Source organism: Monodon monoceros, unplaced genomic scaffold, assembly GCF_005190385.1.
Source record: "Monodon monoceros isolate NGI ecotype Baffin Bay Population unplaced genomic scaffold, NGI_Narwhal_1 Super_Scaffold_10, whole genome shotgun sequence".
Lineage (NCBI taxonomy): Eukaryota > Metazoa > Chordata > Mammalia > Artiodactyla > Monodontidae > Monodon > Monodon monoceros.
The window spans coordinates 26,471,237-26,498,006 of NW_021703766.1; the positions used below are offsets into that span (position 1 = coordinate 26,471,237).

General features: G+C 39.1%; 1 protein-coding gene across 7 annotated transcripts in view; it reads left to right on the forward strand.

Moving 5' to 3' along the window:
• The window catches only part of CNOT1 (CCR4-NOT transcription complex subunit 1), a 98,939-nt gene that overhangs the window by 3,238 nt on the left and 68,931 nt on the right, over positions 1-26,770 (forward strand). For 6 of the 7 annotated variants that reach the window (XM_029237333.1, XM_029237283.1, XM_029237297.1 and 3 more), the window contains exon 2: positions 23,724-23,996. In XM_029237333.1, the coding sequence (XP_029093166.1) occupies positions 23,895-23,996 (102 nt within the window). In that variant the 5' untranslated portion in view covers positions 23,724-23,894. Of the gene's footprint in view, positions 1-23,723; positions 23,997-26,770 lie in introns of those variants that run through there. The other variant, XM_029237322.1, reaches the window with a different exon arrangement.

Genomic DNA, 26,770 nt, shown 5'->3' on the forward strand with positions numbered 1-26,770 from the left:
CTAATTGTAAATGATTCTGGGAATACAGTTAATTCTTTACATTAATGCCAAATTGTCTACTAAATCATTGGTTTGAAACTAGGCATCCTGTACGCCAAAGTTTTTCAAGTATCTTGGCCTAGAGCTTATTGTGTAAGTATTGATCCCTCCCTACTTATAGCAGCATATTAAAACTTACACTTAGTTAAAAGACTGTTGCACAGTGGTTCCCAAATACATTTTTGCCCCTTTTATCTGGAATGTCATCGTCTGTATCTACAAAAACATTATCCATCATTCCAGTTCATACTCAGATGTACTGTCTATAATCTTTTCCCTGACTTCCCTAAGCAAAATTGATTTCTTACATTCCTCTTGGCTAGTTTCACTTATCTTTACCATGTATTGCCTTATAAGTTGTCTCATTTTATAGTAGGTAAGAAGTCTCCCATCCTCCAAACATATACATACAGTTGCCCTGAATGGTAATTGAATAATACTTCATTTGTTACAGTTGGGTAGATTTATAGAACATGGTGTTCTTGGAAAACAGTACACTCTGGTTTTCTTTTGAGGACACAGACTGTTTTTCTTGGAGCTATATACTTATAATTCTGTTGACATCTTTTAGAAGGTTAAACTTTGAAATCTAGTCATACAGAATTATGGTGTCATCTGTAGGAAATTGAAGCCCAGGAAAGTGAGGTGACTTCCTTAAGTTTAATGTTAGGCCAGGTTTTCCTACTCTAGCCTAATGGTGATTCTGTCTTTCCGTACTGCTATTCAGTACAAGGAAAAGTTCTGTGAATCTGATCATTCATCATAAAGGTGAGAATAATCTATGATCAACCACTTATTTTTGGAGGACAAGACACAAGATTTGAGTTTTTCATCTCTTCAGTGTGAAAATATAAAACTCTAGTCTGACAAAAAGATAGTCTTTTGCAATTGTTGGGAATGGTCGTTACTTAACCTCAGTGTAATATACTTGCATTTCCATTGAGGCCTTCAAAGGATGGAGCGACTTAAGTTTTAAAATGTTCTTCAGCACTGTAAATTGAATTGTGACAGATAATTTGAGTAAGTTTTCTTCTGGTGTAGTTAACAGTTTTAAGATAAAGTAGCTCTAAGAAGGGTACTCTCTGTTATTATTTTTTAGTTATTTTAAATACAGAGTGTATAGCTTTATAATTTTACACATGCTACTGGGAAGATGCTTCTGAATATTCAGTTGATTTCAGATCAAGAACTTGGTTCTTTTCTGATTTTGGAGTAAACATGCTTTTTGGGCTCTTTTCAGTTTTTAAAAATGATTGGTTATTTGCTAATACTAACAATTGTTTAAACTATGCTGATGTACAGATTGTAGTAATTCTTCTAGAATTGTGAAGTGCCTTCCCTGGCGATCCAGTGGTTAAGACTCTGCTTCCACTTCAGGGGTTGCGGGTTCAATCCCTGGTTGGGGAACTAAGATCCCACATGCTCAGTGGCCAAAAAATAAGTAAATAAGTAAAATAAGGTGAAATAAAATTGTGAAGCTATCCACACAAGGCTATTAAATGTGCTTTAAAAGTTACTATTAAGGTTCTGTTGCCCTTTTTTTGGCCACACCGCCCAGCATGTGGGTCTTAGTTCCCTGACCCCAGGGATCGAACCTGTGCCCCCTGCATTGGAAGTGCAGAGTCTTAACCACTGGACCACCAGGGAAGTCCCAGTCAACTCTTGATCCATTTGTTTTTATCCTTGGCAAAGCTTTCATTTCAAACCGATTTATTACCTGTCGACCATAATGTTCTTGAATATTTCCTTATCCCTTGCCAGCTGGGTTCTAAAAAAAAGCTTTGCACTAGACCTTTCTAAGCCCAGTAATACATAATTTGGGGATGTCCTTGATTTGGATTACTCATATTAGTGCTTTTTGTTCTTTAGGTAATGAAGAGGTAAGTGTACCATGTATATATCTCCACTGTTATGGCATGGATGTTTTAGGAATATTCCTGTTCCCTTTTCGAACAGACAGTTACACCAAAGATTACAGAAGTTGAGGTTGTCTGTCCAAAGGTAAAATGTAAAAATTACTTGAAAGTATTTCATTTTGATTTTTGTCTTCTTCAATCAGTAAGCCCTCAAAGGATTCTGGCAACCGCAAAACGTTGGTATGGTAACTTACTTTAATATAGTAACCTTGTTTTGGGATATTTGTGTATAGCTTTGTAGGGTTCTTCTGTGTTTGGGTTTTAATCACTAATTTCTTCTTAATGTGCTATTATCTACCTTGCTTTCTACCCTTGTTCCCCTGTAGTTTATTCTCAGTTCATCATCTGGAGTGATTCTTATATTTTTAAAAATTATATTGTGTCTTCTGCTCAAAACCACCCATTGATTCTCCATTTGTCTTTAGTAAAAGCCAAAGAAAGTCCTTTTATCACCTACAGGATTTAGCCCTGCTCTATACCTCTTCATATGTTCCCCCTTCTCCCCAACTTACTCTCTTCACTCTCCCCCTCACTAAGTACTTCACCTACACTTGGCCTCCATGCTTTTTCTCACATATGCCATGTACTCTCTGAGGAAGCCTTTGCATTAACTGACAGTCCCTCTGTCTGGAACATTCTTCTCTCAGATATGTGCATGGCTAAACCCCTCAGCTCCTTAAAATTTCAAATACTACTTTCTCCATAAGGCTTACTCTGACCACCCTACTTTGCAATCTCCTCCCGCCCTCCCCACCCCCAGTGTGGTTCACCTTTACCCTTGCTATTTTTCCATAGTACTTAGTGTCTCTTGAAATGCTTGATAATTTTTTATGATTACTGTTTCTTTCCCCCATTGGGAATGCAGGGATGTATGCATGGCTGTTCACTGATGTATCTCAAATACCTGACACATAGTAAGTACTCAACAAGTATTTGACTAGGTTAATATACATAATAGTGTGTAAACTGTTTCTCTGATAAGTTTTGGTAGCCACTTCACATTAGCCACATACTATTTCCTACCATTTGGTGGATTTAAGTTGTGCTTGGCTTTGTATTAACTTTGTGGAAAGCCAAACTTGAGGTGTTCGCATGTAGGGCCCACCTTGCAGAAAGTGGATGCAGAAGCTGTTTTCTCAATAAGGACACTATTGATGTTTGGGCAGAATAGTTTATTGGTGGTGCTGTCCTCCTTCCTTGCAAGATGTTTATTGCATCTCTAATTCTCATTGAATACCAGTGGCTCTCCCTTTCAAAATGCTTTTGGAGATGATATTGCCCTCTAGTTTATAAATACCAGTAAATACCCTTTTGGGGTTCATATTTGTTGTCAGGGTTATTTTACTTAACTTTTATCCAACTATTGTTGGGGTAAGTCACAAGTTTACTTAAAATTATTTTAATTTTACAACAGCATATGTGAAAACACCTCATATGGAAAAGGAATACCATATTTCACTGATTCTAAAAGAAATTTTTAACATTTTAACAACTCTGAAATTGGGATGTATCATGTCAGAAAAAAACCTGCCAAATAAAGTTTGTAAGTGATACATAAAATAGTGATGCTATCACAATTAAAGACAAACCAACCTGAAATGAGATTATGGAAAATTATCTCCGCCTTTGATGGGTGATGAAGGTAGAAGAAATTTACCAAACTTCAACTACATTTTGTTTTCTGTTAAGTCTAGTCAAATTGTATTTTAGGGACCTAGAAATTGAATATGGTATTGGACTTATTTAGCAGGGTTATGGAAGATTTTTGATGCCCGCAAAGCTGGTTGTTTGCTTGGGAGTGGTGGCAAAGAAGAGATAGGGAATAAACCCAAAGTATGTCCCCAGGCACTGATGAAAAGGATAATACACATGAAACAATAGAGAACAGTGTGATTAAATTTTAACAGTATGTGTCATGCATACTGAAGGGAAGGGAAGGTAGATCAGCACATCAACCTGTAGACAATCTGATGTGTTTGGAAGGTTTCAGAGGGGCTGGGGCTTGAGCTAGGCCCTGGTCTTATTACCTGATGGTTTTGTCCTCTTTATTTGCTTGCCTTCTGGTGACCACTAACGTCCCTGTCTTGAAGGTATTAGGGATCTCCTAGTTGGTAATTCTGATAATTTATAATAGTTTCTTTTTTTTTTTATACTGCCAAATGTATGTCATAAGATCTCTCCCCCATGGTTTTCATAGACTATTATGGATGTATTAGTTATCAGTTGCTATACAACAAATTACCTCCAAATTTAGCTGTTTAAAGCTTCTTTGCTTTTTATTATTTCACAGGCACAACCTGGCTAGATGCTTCTGACTCAGTGTCTCTCACAGAGTTGCAGTGCAAGTATTCACAGGCCATACTCATCTCATGTCTGAAGGGTAGTGAGAAGGGTCTGAAGGGTACAAGCTTACTCATATAGCAGTTGGCAGGTCTCAGATCCTTGCCGGCTATTGTTTGGGACATATCAGTTCCGTGCCACATTGCCCTCTCCACAGGGTTACTCACAACATGACTGCTTGCTTCTTTCTGTCAGAGCACAGGCTCGGAGAGAGGTAAACCAGACAGAAGTCAGTCTTCTTGTAACTTTATCTTGGAAATGGCTTTCTGTTCTCTTATTTTGAAGCCACATTTAAGGTCCAGCCCACACTTAAGGGGAGCAGATTACTTAAAGGTGTAAGTAAATACCAGGCAGGGATCATTGGGGTTATTAGAGGCTGCCTACCACAGTGGACAAAGATTCTTGCTCGGAGCTCTCTTAGGGATGCTATCTGTTTCTAGGTTTTACTTATTACCATTAAGAAGAGGACTCTCCTTGGTTTCTGATATTAATCACTGTTTCTTCCACCTCTCTGTCCACTCTTTATTTCCCTTTTTGACTTCCTTTGTTTTTTTCTTATTGAAGTATAGTTGATTTACAATGTTATATGAGTTTCAGGTGTACAACGTAGTGATTCAATGTTTTTAGAGGTTATACTCTATTTAAAATTACTATAAAATATTGGCTGTATTCCCTGTGCTGTACAATATATCCTTAGAGCTTATTTATTTTATACATAGTAGCTTGTACCTTTTAATCTCTTGCCCCTGTCTTGCCCCTTCTCCCATCCGTCTCCACCCTTTAACCACTAGTTTGTTCTGTCTGTGAATCTGTTTCTGTTTTGTTATATTCGTTTGTGTTTTTTTTAAGATTTCACATATAAGATAGCATACAGTATTTGTCTTTGATTCCACTAAGCATAATACCCTGTAGGTCCATCCACGTTGTTGCAAATGGCAGAATTTCTTTTTTTTTTTTTTGGTTGAGCCACATGGCATGTGGGATCTTAGCTCCCCGACCAGGGATTGAACCCACACCCCCAGCAGTGGGAGCACGGAGTCTTAACCACTGGACCACCAGGCAAGTCCCTCATTTTTTTTATGCCTGAGTAATAGTCCATTTTATATATGTGTGTATATAAATGGGCACATATACTTTATCTGTTCCTCTGTTGATGGACACTTACGTTGCTTCCATATCTTGGCTGTTATAAATAATGCTGCTATGTGCATTGAGGTGCATGTATCTTTTCGAACTAGTGTTTTAATTTTCTTCTGACATATACCTGGGAGTGGAATTGCTGGATCATATAGTAGTTCTGTATTTAGGGTTTTTTTTTTTTTAATATTTATTTATTTGGTTGTGCCAGGTCTTAGTTACAGCTCCTGGGCTCCTTAGTTGTGGCATGCAGGCAGGCACGTGGGCTCCTTAGTTGCAGCATGCATGTGGGATCTAGTTCCCTGACCAGGGGTCGAACCGGGTCCCCGGCATTTGGGAGCTCAGAGTCTTAACCAGTGCATACCAGGGAAGTCCCTGTTTTTAGTTTTTGAGTTCCTCTGTTTTGGGGTTTTTTTTTCACCTTAAGTGCTAAGCTTCCTTAGGACTCTCTATAGCAGGGGTCCCCAACCCCTCCCCACCACACAGCAGGAGCTGAGTGGTGGGCAAGTGAGAGAAGCTTCATCTGCTTCTCCCCATCATAGCTCACATTACCACCTGAACCTTTGCTCAAAATTACTGCCTGAACCATCCCTCCCACCCCCCAGTAGAAAAATTGTCTTCCACAAAACTGGTCCCTGGTGCCAAAAAAGGTTGGGGAACTGCTACTTTATAGGCCCTCTCTTATTCTCATTTCTATAGTTCTCCCATGCTGCTATCTATATGTTGATGACACTGAGATGTGTTATTAGCAACCCACACTTTCCATGCTCCAGACTGTAAATCTAACTGCCCAGTGGATTTCATCTGTATGCTTTACTCCAGGCATGCCTCATTATCTTTCTTGCCCTTCACACTTTGTCTTCCTCAGTTGTTTCATGTCAGGAGTGAGTGGAACCCAGCTGCTTAGTCTGGAAAGGTGTGTTTGATTCCTTCTCTTTATTCACTTCTTTCCTTATTCTTCACAGTTTTAGAATCCTTGCAGTTCCCTCTTGAGTGCATTCACTTCTTTTTCCCACTGATAGTCTTAATTTCTCTGTGACCTACTCTTCTTTCTCAGTGTTTCACATTGTCAAGGGTAACTTCTAAAAGTTTTCACCCAATCATGTCCTCTTTTGGTAGGCAAAAGCAGGCTAGGGTTGTAACAAACAACCCCAAGGTATCAGTGGCTTAGCAAAGTAGATGTTTATACTCAGATAACTTTCCTCAGATAACTTTCATTGAGAGTGTTCATTTAGGTTACCTTCTATGCAGTAATTCAAGAACCCAGGCTCCTTCCAACTTTTGGTGCCACCCTCCTCTAGGTGTTAGGAGTTCTGTTCATAGCTGGTGCTTGGTGAAAGAACCAGAGGGTCGTGAGTAGGAGGTTTTATGGACCAGTGGCTGGTATCATATTTGGCCTACATTTCATTGGGTATAACTTAGTTTGTTGGCTACACCTGTGCAAGAGGCTGAGAAATATAGTCTAGCTGTTTATCCAGGAAGAGGAAACAGATTTGATGATTACCTAATCAGACTCTGCCACTTCCCTATTCCCTAAAACATATCTAAGGCAATCCAAATAGCTTCCAGGATTGTCTTTATGATAAAATGCAAAATTCTGAAATGGATTCTGCACATACTAGAGAAGAAACCCACAAAATGAGTCCCAGTTACCTTCAGAAGGCTTTTCTTCTTGGCTAGTAACAGGATGAGTGTGTTGCGGGGGGGGGGGTCCCCCAGGACTACCATCCCCAGGTTCAGGTTCAGTCACTAGGACTCACAGGACTTGGCATATGGTTGTACTCAGGGTTATGATTTATTACAGCAAAAGGATACAAAGCAAAATCAGGAAAGGGAAAATGCATATGGGGTGGAGTCCAGAGAAAACTAGGCTCATTCTCCCAAGCATGAGCCTCTCCTAGTGCCTCTCCCAGTGGAGTCACACAGGACCTACTTAATTCCTCCAGCAATTGTGACAGCATATGTGTATGAAATGTCTCCTGGCAGGGAAGCTTATTAGAAACTCAGTGCCTAGGTTGGTCATGTAGGCACCTTCTGCCTACCACATAGCAAAATTCCAGGTTCCCAGAGGGAAAGCAGGTGTTCAACATAAACCACATTTTTGGGTACAGTTTAGGCACAGTGAGCCACTCTTTATTAGTTCTGGGAGTGGGAATTCGTTCTCTCAAAATCCAAATTCTGACACCAGCCAAGAGCCAACCTGGCAAGCCTCCCTAAGTATAGCAGCCTCAGGCCTTCTATGTTAAATTAACTCTTCTGCACAGTGACTGAGGTTCAGACCTCTATAGATTGGGATTCTGTATAGAGAACCTTAGAATATGCAAATAAACAAACTTTATTGACCTAAGTTTTCTTTTCTCTGTTCTTTTTTTTTCTTTGGCTGCGTTGGGTCTTGGTTGCTGCGCGCGGGCTTTCTCTAGTTGCGGCAAGCGGGGGCTACTCTTCGTTGCGGTGTGTGGGCTTCTCATTGCGGTGGCTTCTCTTGTTGTGGAGCACGGGCTCTAGGTGCATGGGCTTCAGTAGTTGTGAGTGGGCTCAGTAGTTGTGGCTTGCGGGCTCTAGAGCGCAGGTTCAGTAGTTGTGGCACACGAGCTTAGGTGCTCCGTGACATGTGAGATCTTCCTGGACCAGGGCTCGAACCCATGTTCCCTGCAGTGGCAGGCAGATTCTTAACCACTGCACCACCAGGGAAGCCCTAAAATTACTTTTCTATCAGTGGGGGAAAAAAGTTCAATTTCCTTTTCAGCTTCTTTCATCTAACTTTTCATTTATGGTTACCATTTGTATCCTTCTAGATACTCTGCATATAAGGACATACATACACATGTCACTTGTTTTTAAAAACCCTAATAGATATTTCCAACCTTTCTAGCTTCTTTTTTTTTTTTTAGTGTTAAATGATATTCCATTTTATGATTTACTTAACCAGTGCCCTTTTGATGGATACCTAGGCAGTTCTCAGTTGATACGTTTTAAACAGTTGGTCTGGGACTTCCCTGGTGGTCCAGTGGTAAAGAACCCACCTTGCAAAGCAGGGGACGTGGGTTGGATCCCTGGTCAGGGAACTAAGATCCCACATGCCTCGGGGCCACTGAGCTCGCAGGCATCAACTAGGGAGCCTGTGTGCCGCAAACTACAGGGACCACATGCTCTGGAACCTGCGCACCACAACTACAGAGCCCATGCACCTTGGATCCTGCCCGCCACAACTAGAGAGAAAACCCACACACCACGGAAGAGAAGCCCACGCGCCGCAACAAAAGATCCTGCATGCCTCAACGGAAGATCCTGCGTGCCGCAACTAAGACCCTAAGCAGCCAAAAAATAAATAAATAATAAAGTAAATCTTAAAAAAATAAAGAGTTGGTCATTTCCTGGATGAAAAAGAAATGAGTTAAAAGACAAAGTGCAGAGATGGGGGTTTAGGGGCCTAAAGCTCTTACTATTCATCACTTTCTGTAAGGTTGGAGATATTTATATCAGGAAATGGCATTAAAACTGTTAGGGACTTCCCTGGTGGCACAGTGGTTAAGAATCTGCCTGCCAATGCAGGAGGACACAGGTTCGATCTCTGGTCTGGGAAGATCCCACATGCTGTGGAGCAGCTAAGCCGGCCTAAGCCAGTGTGCCACAACTACTAAGCCCACGTGCCTAGAGCCCATGCTCCGCAACAAGAGAAGCCACTGCAATGAGAAGCCTGCGCACCGCAACGAAGCAACTAGAGAAAGCCCGCGTGCAGCAACGAAGACTTAACACAGCCCAAAAAAAACACAAAAAAGAACCCCAAAACAATTAGACTCTTTAAAATATTGATTTTGAAGTTATAATACAAGTTTTAAAAATCATACATCTATTGCTCTATTATTATCATGTCTTCACAACTGTATTAGTAGCTGCAAGTTAAACTTTAAAGTTGAGATAATATCTTCCTCAACGAGTTATCAGGTTTAAATAAACTAATATAGTTGACCCTTGAATAGCATGAGAGGTGGAGCACCAACAGCTTTGAAGTCAAAAATTCATGGGTAACTTTACAGTTGGCTCTTTTTATCCATAGATTCAAACAACTTTGGATATAGTACTGTATTGAAAAAAATCCACAAATAAGTGGATCCTCTGATTTCAAACCCCTGTTTAAGGGTCAACTGTATGTAAAATGCTTAGAACAATTCTAGTATTTAAGTGTTTGTTGTGATTATGCTCCTATAAGTTATCCTATTATGTACACAGTAATTATAACTGAAATTTTAATAAGTGAGCCAACATTTTGGATGAATGGCTTGGAACTGTGCAGTGTAAATCTAGAGTCCCTGCCTCCTGGAGGAATATTAAATATCAGGGTATGTATTTTGTTTTAAGTTAGTGCTTACTTGGTCATGAAGTTCTGTAGAAAATAGTGAGCTCTCTTAAAACCAAAGGAAGAAGTGGGACATCTGGGAAAATTAGTAATGGTTGCTTCTGGATGCTAGAGTACATACATTTCCCTGATTTATATGGGCCATTAGTACTTTGCAACTTTGTCCATTATGGTAACAGTACCCACATGTGGCCTTTTTTTTTTTTGGCCACACCACAATGCATGTGGTATCTTAATTCCCCAACCAGGATCGAACCTGAGCCCCCTGCATTGGAAGCGTGGAGTCTTAACCACTGGACCGCCAGGGAAGTCCCTAATTTTATACTAAGATTAGTTAAAATTAAGTAAAATATTAAAAATTTAGTCACCCTAGCCACATTTCAAGTAGCCACATGTGGTTAGTAGCTGCCACATTGAACAGTGCAGTTGTGGAACATTTCCATAATTGGAGAAAATGAATGAGAGAAGAAGGCTCAACTCAGCTTCTTCTAATCAGGCTGCTACTTTTAAGACTTGGGAATTTTCAAAGTCAGACTTTGGTATTAGTAGACCTCACAATTCTATGTATTTTTAATACTGGAAGTTGGGGGTTCAATAAACTGATAGCCTTTGGTCTGGTCTATTTGGCTTCTTAAAGTACTTATTGGTACTTAAACGTAGAGCAAGTTAGGTGGTAACTATTAAGGTTGCTATGGGAAACCAAAGTGTCTTTACAGACATGTCTTTGTCTTTGGTCCAGCTGAAAGAAATAAAGGGGAGAAAAAGGAATCAGTGGGAGGGGCTTTCCTTATCTTAGTAGCAAGAGATTGCCTCAAGCTATACTTTTCTTAAACTAATCCCAGAGCTATTTGTAAAGTCAGTGGTTTTCTAACTTTAAAATGCATAAGAATCACCTCCAGAGTTTTTTGTTTTGTTTTGTTTTGTTTGCGGCAGGCCTCTCACTGTTGTGGCCTCTCTCGTTGCGGAGGCTCAGCACGCATAGGCTCAGCGGCCATGGCTCACGGGCCCAGCCACTCCACGGCATGTGGGATCTTCCCGGACCCAGGCACGAACCCGTGTCACCTGCATCGGTAGGCGGACTCTCAACCACTGTGCCACCAGGGAAGCCCACCTCCAGAGTTTAAAATGCAGTGTCCTGTTGTCTTTCCCTAAATATTTTGACTCTCTTGGTGTAGGATGATGCTTAGGAATCAGCATTTTATTTACTTTTAATTTTTAAATTATTTTTTTTGGCCATGCTGCGCAGCTTGCAGGATCTTAGTTCCCTGACCAAGGATTGAACCCCTGCCCACGGCAGTGAAAGCTCAGAGTCCTAAACACTGGATAGCCAAGGAATTCCCAGGAATCAGCATTTTAAATACCTCTCTTCTCCCAGTTCTTATATACAGTTGCCTTAGTTGCAAGCATTACAGTAAATTCTGTATTCTGTTAAGCGCCTTGAGATCAGTGTTTACTTTTGTGTTTTCTATAGCATCTAAAGTTATGTACGTGGTATATGGTTAGGCTCAAGTGTTTGAATTAATAGGAGGGCCACCTCTAGCAGATGATTTTTATGGTACACTGGAGTGAAATGGAAAAGGAGCATTTGACATTTTGCATAATCCTGATAAAATAAGGGATGATAATAGTAAACTTTTTCATTTAAAAATATTTTCAAAGTTTAATGAATTTGAGCTTGTTTCTGTAATCAGGTTTATGTCGGTTTTATGCTTGAAAAGGCTACATGCATTTTAACAATCTCCAAATTGTTGACAGTCATCATCAAAGAGAAGCCTCATTTGCATAAATAAATATGTGATACATTTAAAACATTTTTTCGAGCTTTTTTTTTCCGAGCCTTTTTGCGGTACGCGGGCCTCTCACTGTTGGGCCTCTCCTGTTGCGGAGCACACGCACGCTCAGCGGTCATGGCTCACAGGCCCAGCCGCTCTGCGGCATGTGGGATCTTCCCGGACCGGGGCATGAACCTGTGTCCCCTGCATCGGCAGGCAGACTGTCAACTACTGCGCCACCAGGGAAGCCCAAGGCTCATCCTTTTTTATCGACAAAATGTAATACCTTTAGAAAAATGTGAATGATTTTGAGCCCAACATTAAAAATGATGTGAAAGTAAAGATGAAGCTTTAATTTGAGAGTTTGTGTGATAGCAGCATTGCAGCTGTCTTGGATGCCACTTAAACAGAGAAGACGAGAGATTTAAGGGTATTAATTGCTCCTGTCAGAAGCCAACCACTCAGCTTTACCATATCATCACTCTGGACCAGTCAGTACCAATTTCATCTGCCTGGCTATACTCCTTTAGCATGTGGTTTGTAAACTTCTCCATCAGCTCCACTGAAAAGATTTGACAGTTGCTTACTTTTTAGCTAGCTGTTAAAGCTGATGTTGAGGTGATAGAGCATCATCCGCTGTGCTTGTAATGGATACCTCCTGTTGTTGCCTTGAGGGCTTAGGAGATCCTTATCCCTGCTACACCTCCTGCCTCTTAAAGATAAACCCTTTGGGAAAGCTATGATATAGTTGAGGCCTAATTTTACAAATGGGGAGGGGGAAGCATAGAGGTTCATCACTTATTCAAGGTCATTTACCCTTGTGTTATGTGTAGTTACTGGTCTTATGGCTTTAAATTTTGAATTATTTTAAAAATTGCTTAAACTTAGCTTAAATTTTCATTTTGTAAAAATTACCATATACTTGTAAAAATTAAAATACACTTGAGTACAAAGTGAATTTTTGGAAATCCTATCACGTGCTTGTAATTCCTGCTTTAAATTATAAAGGTAATACATGCCCCCATCCTCAGTTTTGTTAAGAAAAATTTCACACGTACAGAAAAATGCAAAGAATAATACAGTGAACAATCCCATAACTTCTTCCTAGATTAAACAGTTAACGTTTTGCCATGTTTATTTTCTCTATATTTCTATATTTTTACTGAAGTATTTGATCCCAGATGTTTCAGCATGTATCTCCTACAAGTTAAGACTTTCTGGCATAGTCATACTACATCTAAGAATATTAAATACTTAAAAAAATTTTATTAGAGTATAGTTGATTTACAATGTTGTGTTAGTTTCAGGTATACATCAAAGTGAATCAGTTATACACATACATATATCCACTTATTCCTTTCCCATATAGGCCATTACAGAGTGTTGAGTAGAGTTCCCTGTGCTATACAGTAAGTCCTTATTAGTGACCTTTTTTGTATATAGTAGTGTGTATATTGTCAATCCCAATCTCCCAATTTATCCCTCCCAGAATATTAAATACTTTTATAATATCCAGTCAGTTTAAAAACTTCCCCAGATGCCTCAAGAATATCTTTTGTAGCTTTTTAAAAAATATATTTATTTATTTATTTGGCTGCGGCAGGTCTTAGTTGAGGCACGTGGTCTCTTAGTTGCGGCATGTGGGATCTAGTTCCCTGACCAGGGATCGAACCTGGCTGGGCCCCTTGCATTGGGAGTGTGGAGTCTTAATCACTGGACCACCCTTTTATAGCTTTTTTGAATCAAGCTCAGATTACTGTTCACGTTAAACCTTTTCATTTTGGTTTTGTAATCTAGAACAGACCCCACTTTTTCCTCTCTTCCTGACTTTCTCTCTGTTCCCTCTGGCTCGCGAGTGTAGGCCAGTGGTCTGGTAGAATAATCCAGCACTTGGATTTGTCTGATTAGGTTCTCATGTATAGTTAAACTTGTTTCTTAAACCCTTTATTTCCTGTGAATTGATAGGTGTAGAGGTGTGCTTAGGTTTATGTTAGCCATCTTTGGCAAGAATACTCCAAAGTGACATCAGTAGGCACATTTGTTGGGTAGTCTCACCATTAGTAACTTGATCATTTACTTAAGGTAGTGACAGCCATATCTCTGTGGTAGAGGAACATTTCTTTCCCTTTGTAATTAGTGGGTAATACTGTACAAATGTCCCACCTGAGGATTTTTAGGCGTTGGTGATTCTTGCCTGAATCAGTTTTTATACTGGTCAGGGGTATTACACAATGGTAACTTTATTTTTCTTTTATACTTTCTAAATTTGTTAGCCAGCACCTTTCTGGTGCATCTTGTCCTTCCTTTTTCAGTATAATCATGGATTTAGGGATTCTTATTCACTGTATTATAGTTGTAGTCAATTTTTTTACCCTATGATTTATTGGAAGGAAGTTTTATCCATAGTGGCTTACTGAAATTTCAGATTTAGGTAACACATTTTCATTTAATCTTCTGTTTATGTCAGGATGCTTAACTGTTTGGAATTTTCTTCATCTGCACACATATGAACAACTTAGAATTCGTAGAAAGAAATTTGTGGCTGCAAAAAGTAAACTTGATCACCAGTGTGTGTGGATTCAAAAATATATATGTTTGAGATAAATTAACAATTTAGAGTATACAGATTGGCAATAGTAAAATCACCAGATTATTTCTATGTTTTGTTCCCTCAAGCATTTCTAAATGATGCTGCATTTAGGGAAGATTATAGAAACATTGGTTATAAGTTCCTTTTGGTGCTCAGACCCAAAATTAGAAGAATCCTTTTAATCGGCTCATTTCTCTCGACGAAACTTTTAAGTGTTTCCTATTTTTGTCATAGGATGAGCCAAACTCACCTTGCATCTTCCTTGTTAGTCATATCTCCAAGGAACCTTGGTTCTTTTTAGTATTTAGAAACCATGATCCAGAAGTTAGATGGGCTCATTGCTTTTGGGGTATCATTTAAGGTGTATAACACATTGATTTGATACATTTATATTGCAATATGATTGCCATTGTACTGTTAGCTAACACCTCTATCAATGTATAATTATCATTTCTTCTAGTGGTGGGGACAGTTAAGATCTCAGCAGATTTAATGTTTATAATACAGTTTTGTTGTGTGTAATCACTGTACTATGTATTAGATCTCCAGGACTTATTTATCTAGTTGCAAGTGTGTACCTTTAAACACCCAGTCCCCCACCCCTGGTAACCACCATTCCACTTGGTTTTTTCAAGTTCAATTTTTTTACATTTTAATTAATTAGTTTTTAAATAAATTTATTTTATTTATTTATTTTTGGCTGCTCTGGGTCTTCATTGCAGCACGCAGGCTTTTCATTGCGGTGGCTTCTCTTGTTGTGGAGCACGGGCTCTAGGCACGCAGGCTTCAGTAGTTGCGGCGCATGGGCTCAGTAGTTGTGGCTTGTAGGCTCTAGAGCACAGGCTCAGTAGTTTTGGCGCGTGGGCTTAGTTGCTCCACGGCATGTGGGATCTTCCCGGACCAGGACTCGAACCCGTGTCCCCTGCATTGGCTGGCAGGTGGATTCTTAACCACTGCGCCACCAGGGAAGTCCCTTAATTTATTTTCTATTAAGATACTCAACATATTATATTAGTTTCAGGTGTACAACATAATGATTTGAAATTTGTATATATTTCAAAACGATCACAATAAATCTAAACATCACCACACAGAGTTATGAAAAAATCTGTTTTTTCCTTTTTTCCTGACTTTCAAGATTTATTCTAAAAGTTGTACATTCCAAATGTTGTACATGACATCCCCAGGACTTATTTACTTTATAACTGGAATCTTGTACCTTTTGACCACCTTCACATAAAAATTTAATACATGCATACCTCTGGAAACCATCAATCAGTTATCACCTCTCTGTATCTATAAGTTAGGTGGGGGGGTTTTCTTTGTGGAATAGAAGGGAAGTCATGGTCTTTGTCTGACTCATCTCACTTAGCATAATGTCCTCAGGACCCAACCATGTTACAGCATATGGCAGGATGTTTTTTCCCCCTCATGGCTGAATAGAATTCCATTGTATACAGAGTTGACTCTTGAACAATGTGGAATTAGGGGCATCAGTTCCCACATATAACTTTACAGTTGGTGTCATTATGTGCAGTTCCACATCTAACCACAGATTGTGTAGTGCCATAGTACATATTTACTGACAAAACCTGCATATAGGTGGACCCACGTAGTTCAAACCTGTGTCATTCAAGGGTCCGCTGTATATCCTGCATCTTTATACGTTCATCCATTGATGGACACTTAGGTTGTTTCCATATGTTGGCTATTGTGAATAATACTGCAATAAACATGGGAGTACAGATATCTCTTTGATAACCTATTTTCATCTTTGGATGTATATGCAGAAGTGGGATTGTTGGATTGTATGGTAGTTTTTAATTTTTTGAGGAACCTCCACATTGTTCTTCATAGTGACTGAACCAGTTTATAACCCCACCAACAGTGCGTAGGGGTTCCCTTTCCTCCACGTCCTCGCCAACACTTACCTCTTGTCTTCATATTGATAGCCATTCTTACAGGTGTGAGGTGATATCGTGGTTTTGATTTGCATTTCCCTGAGGATTAGAGTTTTAATGTACCTGTTGGCTATTGTGATGTCATCTTTGTCTACTTAGTTCCTCTGCCCATTTTTAAATCACATTTGTTTTGTTTTTGTGTTATTGAGTTGAATGAGTTCTTTATGAACTTTGAATATTAACCCCTTATCTGATACATGGTTTGCAAATATTCTCTCCCTTTCTGTAGGTTCTCTTTTTTAATAAATAAATTTATTTATTTTATTTATTTTTGGCCACGTTGGGTCTTCGTTGCTGCGTGCGTGCTTTCTCTAATTGCACCGAGCAGGGGCAACTCTTCGTTGTGGTTCGCGCGGGCTTCTCATTGTGGCTTCTCTTGTTGCAGAGCACAGGCTCTAGGCACGTGGGCTCAGTAGTTGTGGCTTGCGGGCTCTAGAGCGCAGGCTCAGGCTCAGTAGTTGTGGCGCATGGGCTTAGTTGCTCCACGGCACGTGGTATCTTCCCAGACCAGGGCTTGAAGCCGTGTCCCCTGCATTGGCAGGCAGATTCTTAACCACTGTGCCACCAGGGAAGTCCCTGGTTTTTTTCTTTTTTATGATTGCTTTGGCTATTCAGGATCTTCTGTGGTTTCATAAAAATTTTAGGATTTTTTGGGCTTCCCTGGTGGCGCAGTGGTTGAGAGTCTGCCTGCTGATGCAAGGGACACGGGTTCGTGCCCTGGTCTGGGAAGATCCCACATGCCACGGAGCGTCTAGGCCCATGAGCCATGGCCGCTGAGCGTGCTCTGCAACGGAGAGGCCACAACAGTGAGAGGCCCACGTACCGCAAAAAAAAAAAAAAATTAGGAATTTTTTTTTTTCCCTATGGAAAATGCCATTGGAATTTTGATAAGGATTGTGTTGAATCTGTAGATGGCTTTGGGTAGCCGGGACATTTTAACAATATTAACTCTTTCAATGCATGAACATGGAATGTCCTTCCATTTGTTCCTGTCTTTTTTAAAAGTTTATTTATTTATTTATTTTTGGCTGCATTGGATCTTGGTTGCTGCGCACGGGCTTTCTCTAGTTGTGGCGAGCGGGGGCTACTCTTCGTTGTGGTGCGCAGGCTTCTCATTGCGGTGGCTTCTCCCGTTGCAGAGCACAGGCTCTAGGTGTGCGGGCTTCAGTAATTGTGGCACATGGGCTCAGTAGTTGTGGCACAAGGGCTTAGTTGCTCCGCGGAATGTGGGATCTTCCTGGACCAGGGCTTGAACCCGTGGCCCCTGCACTGGCAGGCGGATTATTAACCACTGCACCACCAGGGAATGTCCCCTGTTCCTGTCATCTTTCTATTGATTTCTTTAAACAGTTTTGTAGTTTTTATTGTACAATCTAGTATGTTTTATTAGACTCAGTTAGGAAATTTTAAAAATGAGTTTCTGTTGATACTTCTATTTTGAATAAAATATTTCAGGTTTTTTAAAGTTTCATCTTTACTACATTGATCTGCACTGAATCTGGATTCCTATTAATTTATTTGCTGTATCCAGTAATATATAAAAGTAGCTTAAAATTGCAATGAAATATTGTTGCTAACAGTAAGCTTATTGAGTCAAATTTCTTTGAATTTTCTCTGTCCTTAAAAGTATATCCCACTGTACATCAAGGGTGTTCAGATACTGTGTTCAGTAGTTACTTGAAATATTCGTTTTCACTGTGTTCTTTGTTATCAGCTTGATATTCCAGTTCATTCTTTGTGCTTGATATTAGTTTTTATCTTATTTAATTAAATTTCAAACGTAAATATGGTTCAAAAGTCAAAACCATATAAAAGATACAGTCTGAATTTTTGTTCTGATTTCTGTCATCACCCAGTTCTCACCCACTCCAGTATAGGTAACTTTTTATTAGTTTATGTCTGATCTTTCCTGTGTATTTTTTGCAAAAAAGCAACTACATATATGTATGCATAGATACAAAACAAAATAGCATATATATAGAAATTAAAGCTTAAAGAGTAGACTACTTTGTACATAGTCCAAGATGTTTATTTACCAGTCACCAACTCATGGCCATTCCTTTGCTGTGATAAATATTGCTGCAGTGAATAACATTGTGCATATGTTACATGTATGAAGTGTATAGATTTCTTGGACTTCTGTAAAAATGGAATTTTAAGTGAAATCCTCTCTGTAAATCTAGAGCTTATTTTTTCTGCACATGTTAACATGGATGTGTTTATGGGATGGGATCATGCTGTTCAGAGTACTGCAGCTTTTCACTCTGTCATGGGTATTCTTTTACATAACACTTAGAGGATTAGCTATAAACCACAACTGCTTCGGTATTCCTTAGATGGAATGTTTAGGAAACAATTTGTAATACTGTGTAGTGTTCTTCAGTTAAAATGTGAAGTAATTTTACGTAAGTTGGATGTCTACATACCATTTTATAAGCTTTCTTTCATTTTCCAGTGTGTAGTGAATGTTTACAGCAAAACTGCGTTTTAAATGTCTTTCACATGTTGGGTGGGATTCCATTGCATGTAGGTAGATAATCCTTCACTGATGGATATATAGATTGTTTCTAAAATTTTAAATATTAGGAAAAATACTGAGAACACATTTAAACAGTCTTCCAGAATTGCTGTTTTACTTTTTATACAACCATATCTTTGGGAGATTTTTTGTTATCACTGTGCAGGTAACAGCTGTCTTATAGTATATTGCTGTCAAATGTCAGTGCCCTTTCATTCATAGTGTTAAATTGAGAAATACTGGGGGGAATAACAGTAGTAGAATTACTGCTTGGAAGGATTTAGTGTTTTTGTTGCAAGATTGTTGCTATTATTGTTTCCACTGTTGAAATCCCAGCTCTGTGATAACAAGTCCTTTGGGGTTTTGGAAGACTATGCCTGTGTACATTTTTAATGATGAAGATAAGGAGTCCTATTGAAGTGGTAGCTGTTTTTGAACTGTTCTTTAAGACTTTGCCTTGATAGGAAATTAATAATTATTTAAAGTCTCTAAGTCCCTGGTGTATTATGGAGACCAATACTAGGCACTGCATATACAAATAGAATGCTCCTGGGCCACAAATTCCTTACAGTTAAGGAATATCTTGGAATCTCAAATTTAGTGATCTTGAAAGAATTTAACATCTAAACATTTTAGTGGAAAGCTGTTGAATAGTCACTTTATAGCTTTGCATTTAACATATTTCAAGAAACATGTTCTATAAAACATTGTGACTCAATTTATATATACACATTATGATGCTAAAGGTTACTTAGAAGGGTCTTAACTTGATAGTGTATGCTACTGAGGCAATTAAATTAAAAATCATCTGTTATTTACTCTCATGTGATTGTTATTTCTGACTAGGAAAATTTCAGTGGGTTTCCATGCCTTTTGGTAGAGTCAAAATATAGGTTGCAAAATCCTAAGCTTCAGTTTACAGCTCTTCAAATATGTAGTGAGCTCCTACTATGTAGTGCTTGTAATAAGTTGGTGAACAATAGACAATTATGATCACTGCCTTCATGGAATTTACATATGAGGAGATGGGCAAATATAAATGTTACCCATGTTTGGTGATGTAATGTGGAAAAAAGGGTGGGGGTTGCAATTTTGTGGTCAGGGTGATCCTCACTGAGAAGGTGACATTTGTGTAGACTTGAAGAAGTGAGGTAGTTAGCCATCTGGGTATCTGGAAGAAGAGGATTCCAGGCAGAGGCATCTAAGGTGAGAGTGTGCTGGAGAAGCAGCAAGGAGGCCATTGTAGCTAAAGGGAATTGAGCAAGGGGGAGTGAAGAAGAGGAAGGCCAGAAGAGTACCGGTGGCTAGGTTCCATCAAGTTGTGTTCGTTCATAGGCCATTATAAGGGCTCAGGCTTCCATTCTGAGTCAGTGGAGGGTTTTGAGCACAGGATGACCTGAGGTTTTTTTTTATATATATAAATTTATTTATTTTATTTATTTATTGTTTCTGGCTGCGTTGGGTCTTCATTGCTGCGCGCGGGTTTTTCTCTGGTTGCAGCGAGCAGGGCCTACTCTTCGTTGCGGTTCGCGGGCTTCTCATTCTGGTGGCTTCTCTTGTTGCGGAGCATGGGCTCTAGGCGCTCGGGCTTCAGTAGTTGTGGCATGTGGGCTCAGTAGTTGTGGCGCGCAGGCTCAGTAGTTGTGGCACAGAGGCTTAGTTGCTCTGCGGCATACGGGATCTTCCCGGACCAGGGATCGAACCTGTGTCCCCTGCACTGACAGGCGGTTTCTCAACCACTTCATCACCAGGGAAGCCCTGAGTTTTTAATATTTGAAAAGTCTTTTTCTTTGGCTGTTGTGTTGAGAATAGACTTGTAGGGAGCAAGGGTGGAAGCAGGAAGACTAGTTAGGAAGTTAACATAGTAATCCAAGTGAGAAATGGTGCTTTGTTATCATAGCTATGGTGAGAAATGACTGGATTCTGTGTATATTTTATAGGTAGAGCCAAAAGAATTTTTTGACAGATTGATTATGGGGAGTGGGAAGTCTAAGAATTTGGCCTGAGTAACTTGAAGGACAGAGTTGGTATCAACTGAGATGGGGTAAACACATATGGGGTGGAACATTATGGGGGGCAGGGTGTGAAGATCAGGAGCTCTTTTTTTTTGGGGGGGGGGCTGTGCCATGCGGCATGTGGGATCTTGGTTCCCTGACCAGGGATCGAACCCGAGCCCCCTGCATTGGAAGTGCAGAGCCTTAACCACTGGACCACCAGGGAAGTCCCAGGAGTTCACTTTTGAACATGTTGTACAATATTTGAGATGTCATTAGGAAATTAAATAATATATTTCTAGACATCATGAGAAATTTGGGTTGGAGATAGAACTTATAATAGGAGTTATTGCTATAGGTGGTTTTGAAAGCCATAAGACTGAAGTATATCAAGAAAGTGAATATAGAGAAGTCCAAGGACTCCAATACTGTGAGGTCAAAAAAGGAAGGGCCAGTAAAGGAGACTGAGAACAAGAGACCAGTGAAATGGCATTTTAGAAACAAAGTAACAAAAGTGTATCTTGGAGGGAGGGATCAGCTTGTCTAAGGCTTCTGGATGGTTAAGGTGATTACGTGTCCTAGTTTATACCTGTTGTCTTGGTGTAAATTGTTAATGGTACCCTCTTTATTTTCAGAAGCGTCCTAGTTTGGTTAATAAATTACGTTGTCATCCTACTAATAGATCTCATAAGGTGATGGTTCAAAATTGGTCATTAGTTTAATGCATTAACTTGCTCGTGTAATGACGATTGGCTTGTTGAAATTTGTGTTACACTAGTATTTTTATCCTTCGCAGTCTTGTTTGTTTGTTTGTTTTGGCCATGCCTCGAGGCTTGTGGGATCTTAGCTGCCCAACCAGGGATTGGACCCAGGTCCTGGCAGCGAAAGCGCCAGGTCCTGGCAGCGAAAGCGCCACGCCCTAACCACTGGACCACCAGGGAATTCCCTCCTTCACAGCCTTTAGATGTTAACATGGAGAAGTTGTAACCCTTGTCATGGGGCTCATATCAGAAGAGAAGATAAAGTTGAAGTGCCAAAGTATCAGGAATTCATTTTCTTGGAAGGTCGTTCAACACTTGTTTTGCTGGATTTGTGCGGCACCATAGGTAAAAAAATAATTAAAATAGGCTATGATCACATCTATTTCATGATAAAGTGATTCTGTTGTCCCTCTGTGTCAGCATTTGTGATACAGATTCTGAGCAAGGAGAAACTTTATGTCTTGCAAACTCTTATCATCTATTGCCTTTTTGTATGTAATTGTGAATAATAATTATGTGTGTAATATAGTGTAAGGTAACTACTGTTCATGTGAATAATATACTTTGAATAACACAGTTTTAGCTGAACGCAACTTGTAAAAATTAAAAATACTTTGAATTATATTTGGCACTAAGAATGAACATTTTATTTTATTGTTTTAGTTTTAGTTTAGTTTTTTGGCTGCACCATGCAGCTTGCAGGATCTTTAGTTTCCTGGCCAGGGATTGAACCTGGGGCCACTCAGTGAGAATGCCAAGTCCTAACCACTGGACCACCAGGGAATTCTTATCTGTGTCCTTTTTTTTTGTCTTAATGAGTATCTTTCCTGCACAGTTTTGCTTCATTCTTTTTAACAACTGCCTTGTTTGGATATACCATAATTTATTTAAGCAGTTACTTTTTGCTGCACTTTCTTTTTGCTATGATACACAGTATTTCCGTCAAAACCTGTTTCCTTTGAGTTCTTGAGGCAATATACATGGAGGGATACAGTCTTAATTGTGGAATTTAGGTTCAGGGCTAGTGTAAGAAACTCTTTATTTACAATATTGCCACTTTGAGTTTCAGAAAAGATGGTACCAGTTAATAATGTTGTTAACAATCTGATAAGTCCTCTGTTTTATGGTGTGTTCTCAGACTTGGATTTTTGATTGTCTGATACAGAAAATATGCTGTCATCGTAATATGAAGGAACAGCTTGCTCTAAGAATTTATAGCAAGCAAGTTTAGTTACATATAATGGATAGATATAAACACAATTTATCTTTAACTTCTCATATGTTATTACTTTAGAATAAACAAAAATACCTTGCCACATTCCCAAGATTCTCTTACTCTTTTTTTTTTTAGGGAGGATGTGGAAAAGGATAGCATAGGTAGAATCTTTGCTTTGTATGAACAAAACAGAACAAAAATGTAGGGACCGTGTAGTCTTTATACATTGTTAATAAGTTATTAAAGATAAAGGCTTAAATGCCCTTACCAAGGGGCTTTTAATCTTCATGAATTTTCTTTACCTTACATAGTGAGTTCTGATGGTAATGAAAGTATGAGCAGATTTCAGATCATGAAGCTGTGGACAAGCTTAGCTCCTTGGATTCAAAGATTTTTGTTTCAGCAGTGGTACTTGGTGAATTCTTAAAAACACTTGTGGTGTTTTTTGTTTGTTTTTTTGTGTTGTGATACAGAATGTTCCTCTGACTCACCAGGTTGTTGGAATTAAAATGATAAGCATCCTGTCATTTTAGCTATATTGCTGCTTCGAGCTTCCCTTTCTAAATTTTCCTAGTGCAGGAAGGAATTTGGGTTCTGAGGCCCCTAACTTACTTTTAAGCTAGCCGTTCAAATACCTAAAACATATATCCTAAGATAAAACTTAAAGACCAAACTATTGACTGATTCTGAAGCAGTACATAAGTTGTAAGGTGAATAAATGGGATCTTATAAGTAAGTTGTAGGTAGTGTGAGAAGAGGGATTGAAAATGTCAGATGAGTGTTTCTTTCCACAGACCCTAATTTTACTTAATCAGTTTTCTGTGGCTTCTAAAGGGAATAGTATAAATTATCATTGAAATTGATAGAGTAGAAGCCTCAAATATTATAGGACGTCTTGCTAAAATGACAACTTTTTTGTGGGTGGGTGGGTGTGATTTTTCTTTTTTATACCAGCCCTACCTAATTTTTAAAACTTGGCATCTTTTATCAATAGTGGTTGAGACATCTTACTTTTTTAAAAAGATCCTTAGTGATATTTCAGGTATTAAGATGGAAAGATGGTTATTTAACCCTTTTTAACCCTAATAAAACATTAATTAAAATATCTTTTTTTTTTAACAGGTGCCATGTTTCAGAACAGAGTAAGACCCCTGGTAAAGAACTGAAGACACTGTACAGACATCCGATATAGGCTAATTACAAAGAAAGCATTAACCTGCCTCTGAGGTGACTAAAGGGGAATAATGGTGATTTTGCGCCGGGCTCGGCCGCCTGCTTCCGCCCCAACCAGCAATGAATCTTGACTCGCTCTCGCTGGCCTTGTCTCAAATCAGCTACCTGGTGGACAATTTAACCAAGAAAAACTACCGAGCCAGCCAGCAGGAAATACAGCATGTAAGTAAACTAGTGAGAAAACAAGCACCATTAAAGGAATGAGTATGCAGTGAAAAGAAAATTGGAAATTTTTGTGGGTATGTTGCATGAAAAGTAACATTTGCCCCTTATTTCAAGTGATTTCAGTTTAATATATAAAAGAGAGCTTTCACAAGGTTGTTCAGCTGTCACCATCTAACTCCAGAATGTTTTCATCACCCGTAAAAGAAACACCTGAATCCATTAGCAGTTGCTTTCCATTTCTTCTTCCCTCCAGCCCCTGGTAACCACTAACCTACTTTGTGCTTCCATGGATTTGCCTTTTTGGACATTTCATATAAATGGAATCATACCATATGAGGCCTTTTGTTTCTGCCTTCTTTCACTAGCATAAGTTTTCAAGGTTGATCCATGTTGGAGCATGCATTTAGATATTTAGGTTTGGTTCCACTTTTTGGCTGTTGTGAATATTGTGGCTGTCAACATTCATTTACAAGTTTTGGGTGGATGTTTATTTTAAAGTTTGAGGATATATACCAAAAAATGGAATTGCTGGGTCATATGGTAACTCTGACTTTCTAAAGAACAGCTAGACTGTTTTCCAGAACACTTTATCACTTTTCACTTCTAGGAGCAGTGTATGAAGGCTCTAGTTTTTCTTCATCCTCACTAATACTTGTTACTGTGTGTCTTTGCTTTTAGCCATTCTAGTGGGTGTAAACTGGTATCTCATTGTAGTTTTGATTTAGAGTTAATGATGCTGAGCATCTTTTCATGTGCTTATTTGTATATCTTTGGAGAAATTTCAGTTTGTACCCCCACAATCTTTTTTAAATTTTTTATTGTTTATTTGGCTGTGTCAGGTCTTAGTTGTGGCTCCAGAGCACATGGGCTCAGCAGTTGTGGCACTTGGGCTCTCTAGTTGTGGCACGTGGGCTTAATTGCCCCAGGGCATGTGGGATCTTAGTTCCCCGACCAGGGATTGAACCCGCGTCCCCTGCATTGGAAGGTGGATTCTTACCTACTGGACCACCAGGGAAGTACACCCCTGTCACCAGAGAAGCCCTAATTTTATTTTTAAAATAGATAATATAGTGGGACTTCCCTGACCAGTGCAGGGGACATGCGTTTGAGCCCTGGTCCAGGAAGATCCCACATGCCGCAGAACAACTAAGCCCGCGAGCCACAACTGCTGAAGCCTGTGAGCCTAGAGCCCATGGTCCACAACAAGAGAAGCCACCACAATGAGAAGCCTGCACACTACAATGAAGAGTAGCCCCCGCTCGCCGCAACTGGAGAAAGCCTGCGTGCAGCAACAAAGACCCAGTGCAGCCAAAAATAAATAAATTAATTTAAAAAACTAGATAATATATTAACCTGATTACTCTAGCTACCCATTTCTCCTACCCATAGGCAACTGATACTAGCTATTTCTTAACTGTCCTTACAAAGATATTTGCATATAGAAAATAGGGAAATATTTCCCATCCCTTTTCATATGGTGACATACAGTATAAACTGTTCTGCATCTTGATTTATTTAATTTGTTTAGTTAACTAGTTTATCCTGGAAATGATTCCTTATCCGTACACAAAAAGCTTTATTCTTTTAAGGGTGCATAGTAAACCATGATATGGGTGAATCATATAGAATTTACTTCACTATTGATGCACATTTAGGTTATGTAAAATTTTTTTTTTTTTTTTTTTTGCTATTGACAGTGTTGTTACAAGGTTATTTCTTGCATGCATATATCTGTCAGTATGTTTGTAGGATAGATTCCTAGAAACTAAAGCTTGGGCAACTCTTCTGCTCTGCTCTCTAATGGAAAAGCTCAATTCTTAGAATTATATATTTCTGATTTTTTTCTTTACATGTAGCACTGTTTCTCTGGTACATTGAAAAAACAGGTGTGTATGCTTATGGAGTTTATTACATTTGATGCTGCTTTGACAAATTATAGTGCTTAAGTTCATTGTTCTAATACCTTCAGTGGTCCTCTTACTACCAAACAAAGTCAAAGCTCCTCAGTAAAAAGTTTCAGGGCCCTACTGTAAGTCCAGTTCTAAATGCCTTACTTGGAATTCTGTTCTTTCAAGAACCAAATCCAATACCACCTTGCCAGTGAAGACTTACCCTCCTTTTCCTTTATTTGGATTAATTCCTTAGGCTCATTCTGAAAGCTCTGTTGGTCTGAATGTGACCTAACAGTTTCATGCAGCTACTATTTAAACATCTGCTGTGTGTCACATACTCTTTTTGTGTGTGTGTGAGCTTTTTTTTCAAAGATTAAATAACATGTATACATGGGAGAGACTGAGGAAAACTGAGTAACTCCTAATCAACTTTTTATTGAATTAAAATGTATATACCGAACAATTCATAAATCATAAGTGTGCAGATGAATTTTCATAAAGTGAACATAGCTATTAATAACCATGCAGATTAAGAAAATTGATACCAGCATATCAGAAGCTGTTTTAGTTGTTGAACATATCACTTATGACCCAGCAGTTCTGTTTCTCTGTGTGTAACGAACAGAAATGCATATATACATTGATCAAAAAAACATATATTGTGATAGCCCAAAGTTGGAAACAACTGAATGTCCATCAACAAGGTATACTAAGAAGCAGTGAGACTATTTTGTGGAACAACATGGATTGATCTTACAGTGTTGAGTGAAGAATGCTAAACATTCTGTCAGTTCAGTAATTCTGTGTACGGTCAATTCTCGTCATAGCAACCATTCAAGCATTTACAGTGTTCCAGGCATTATTGTTAATGTGATTTTA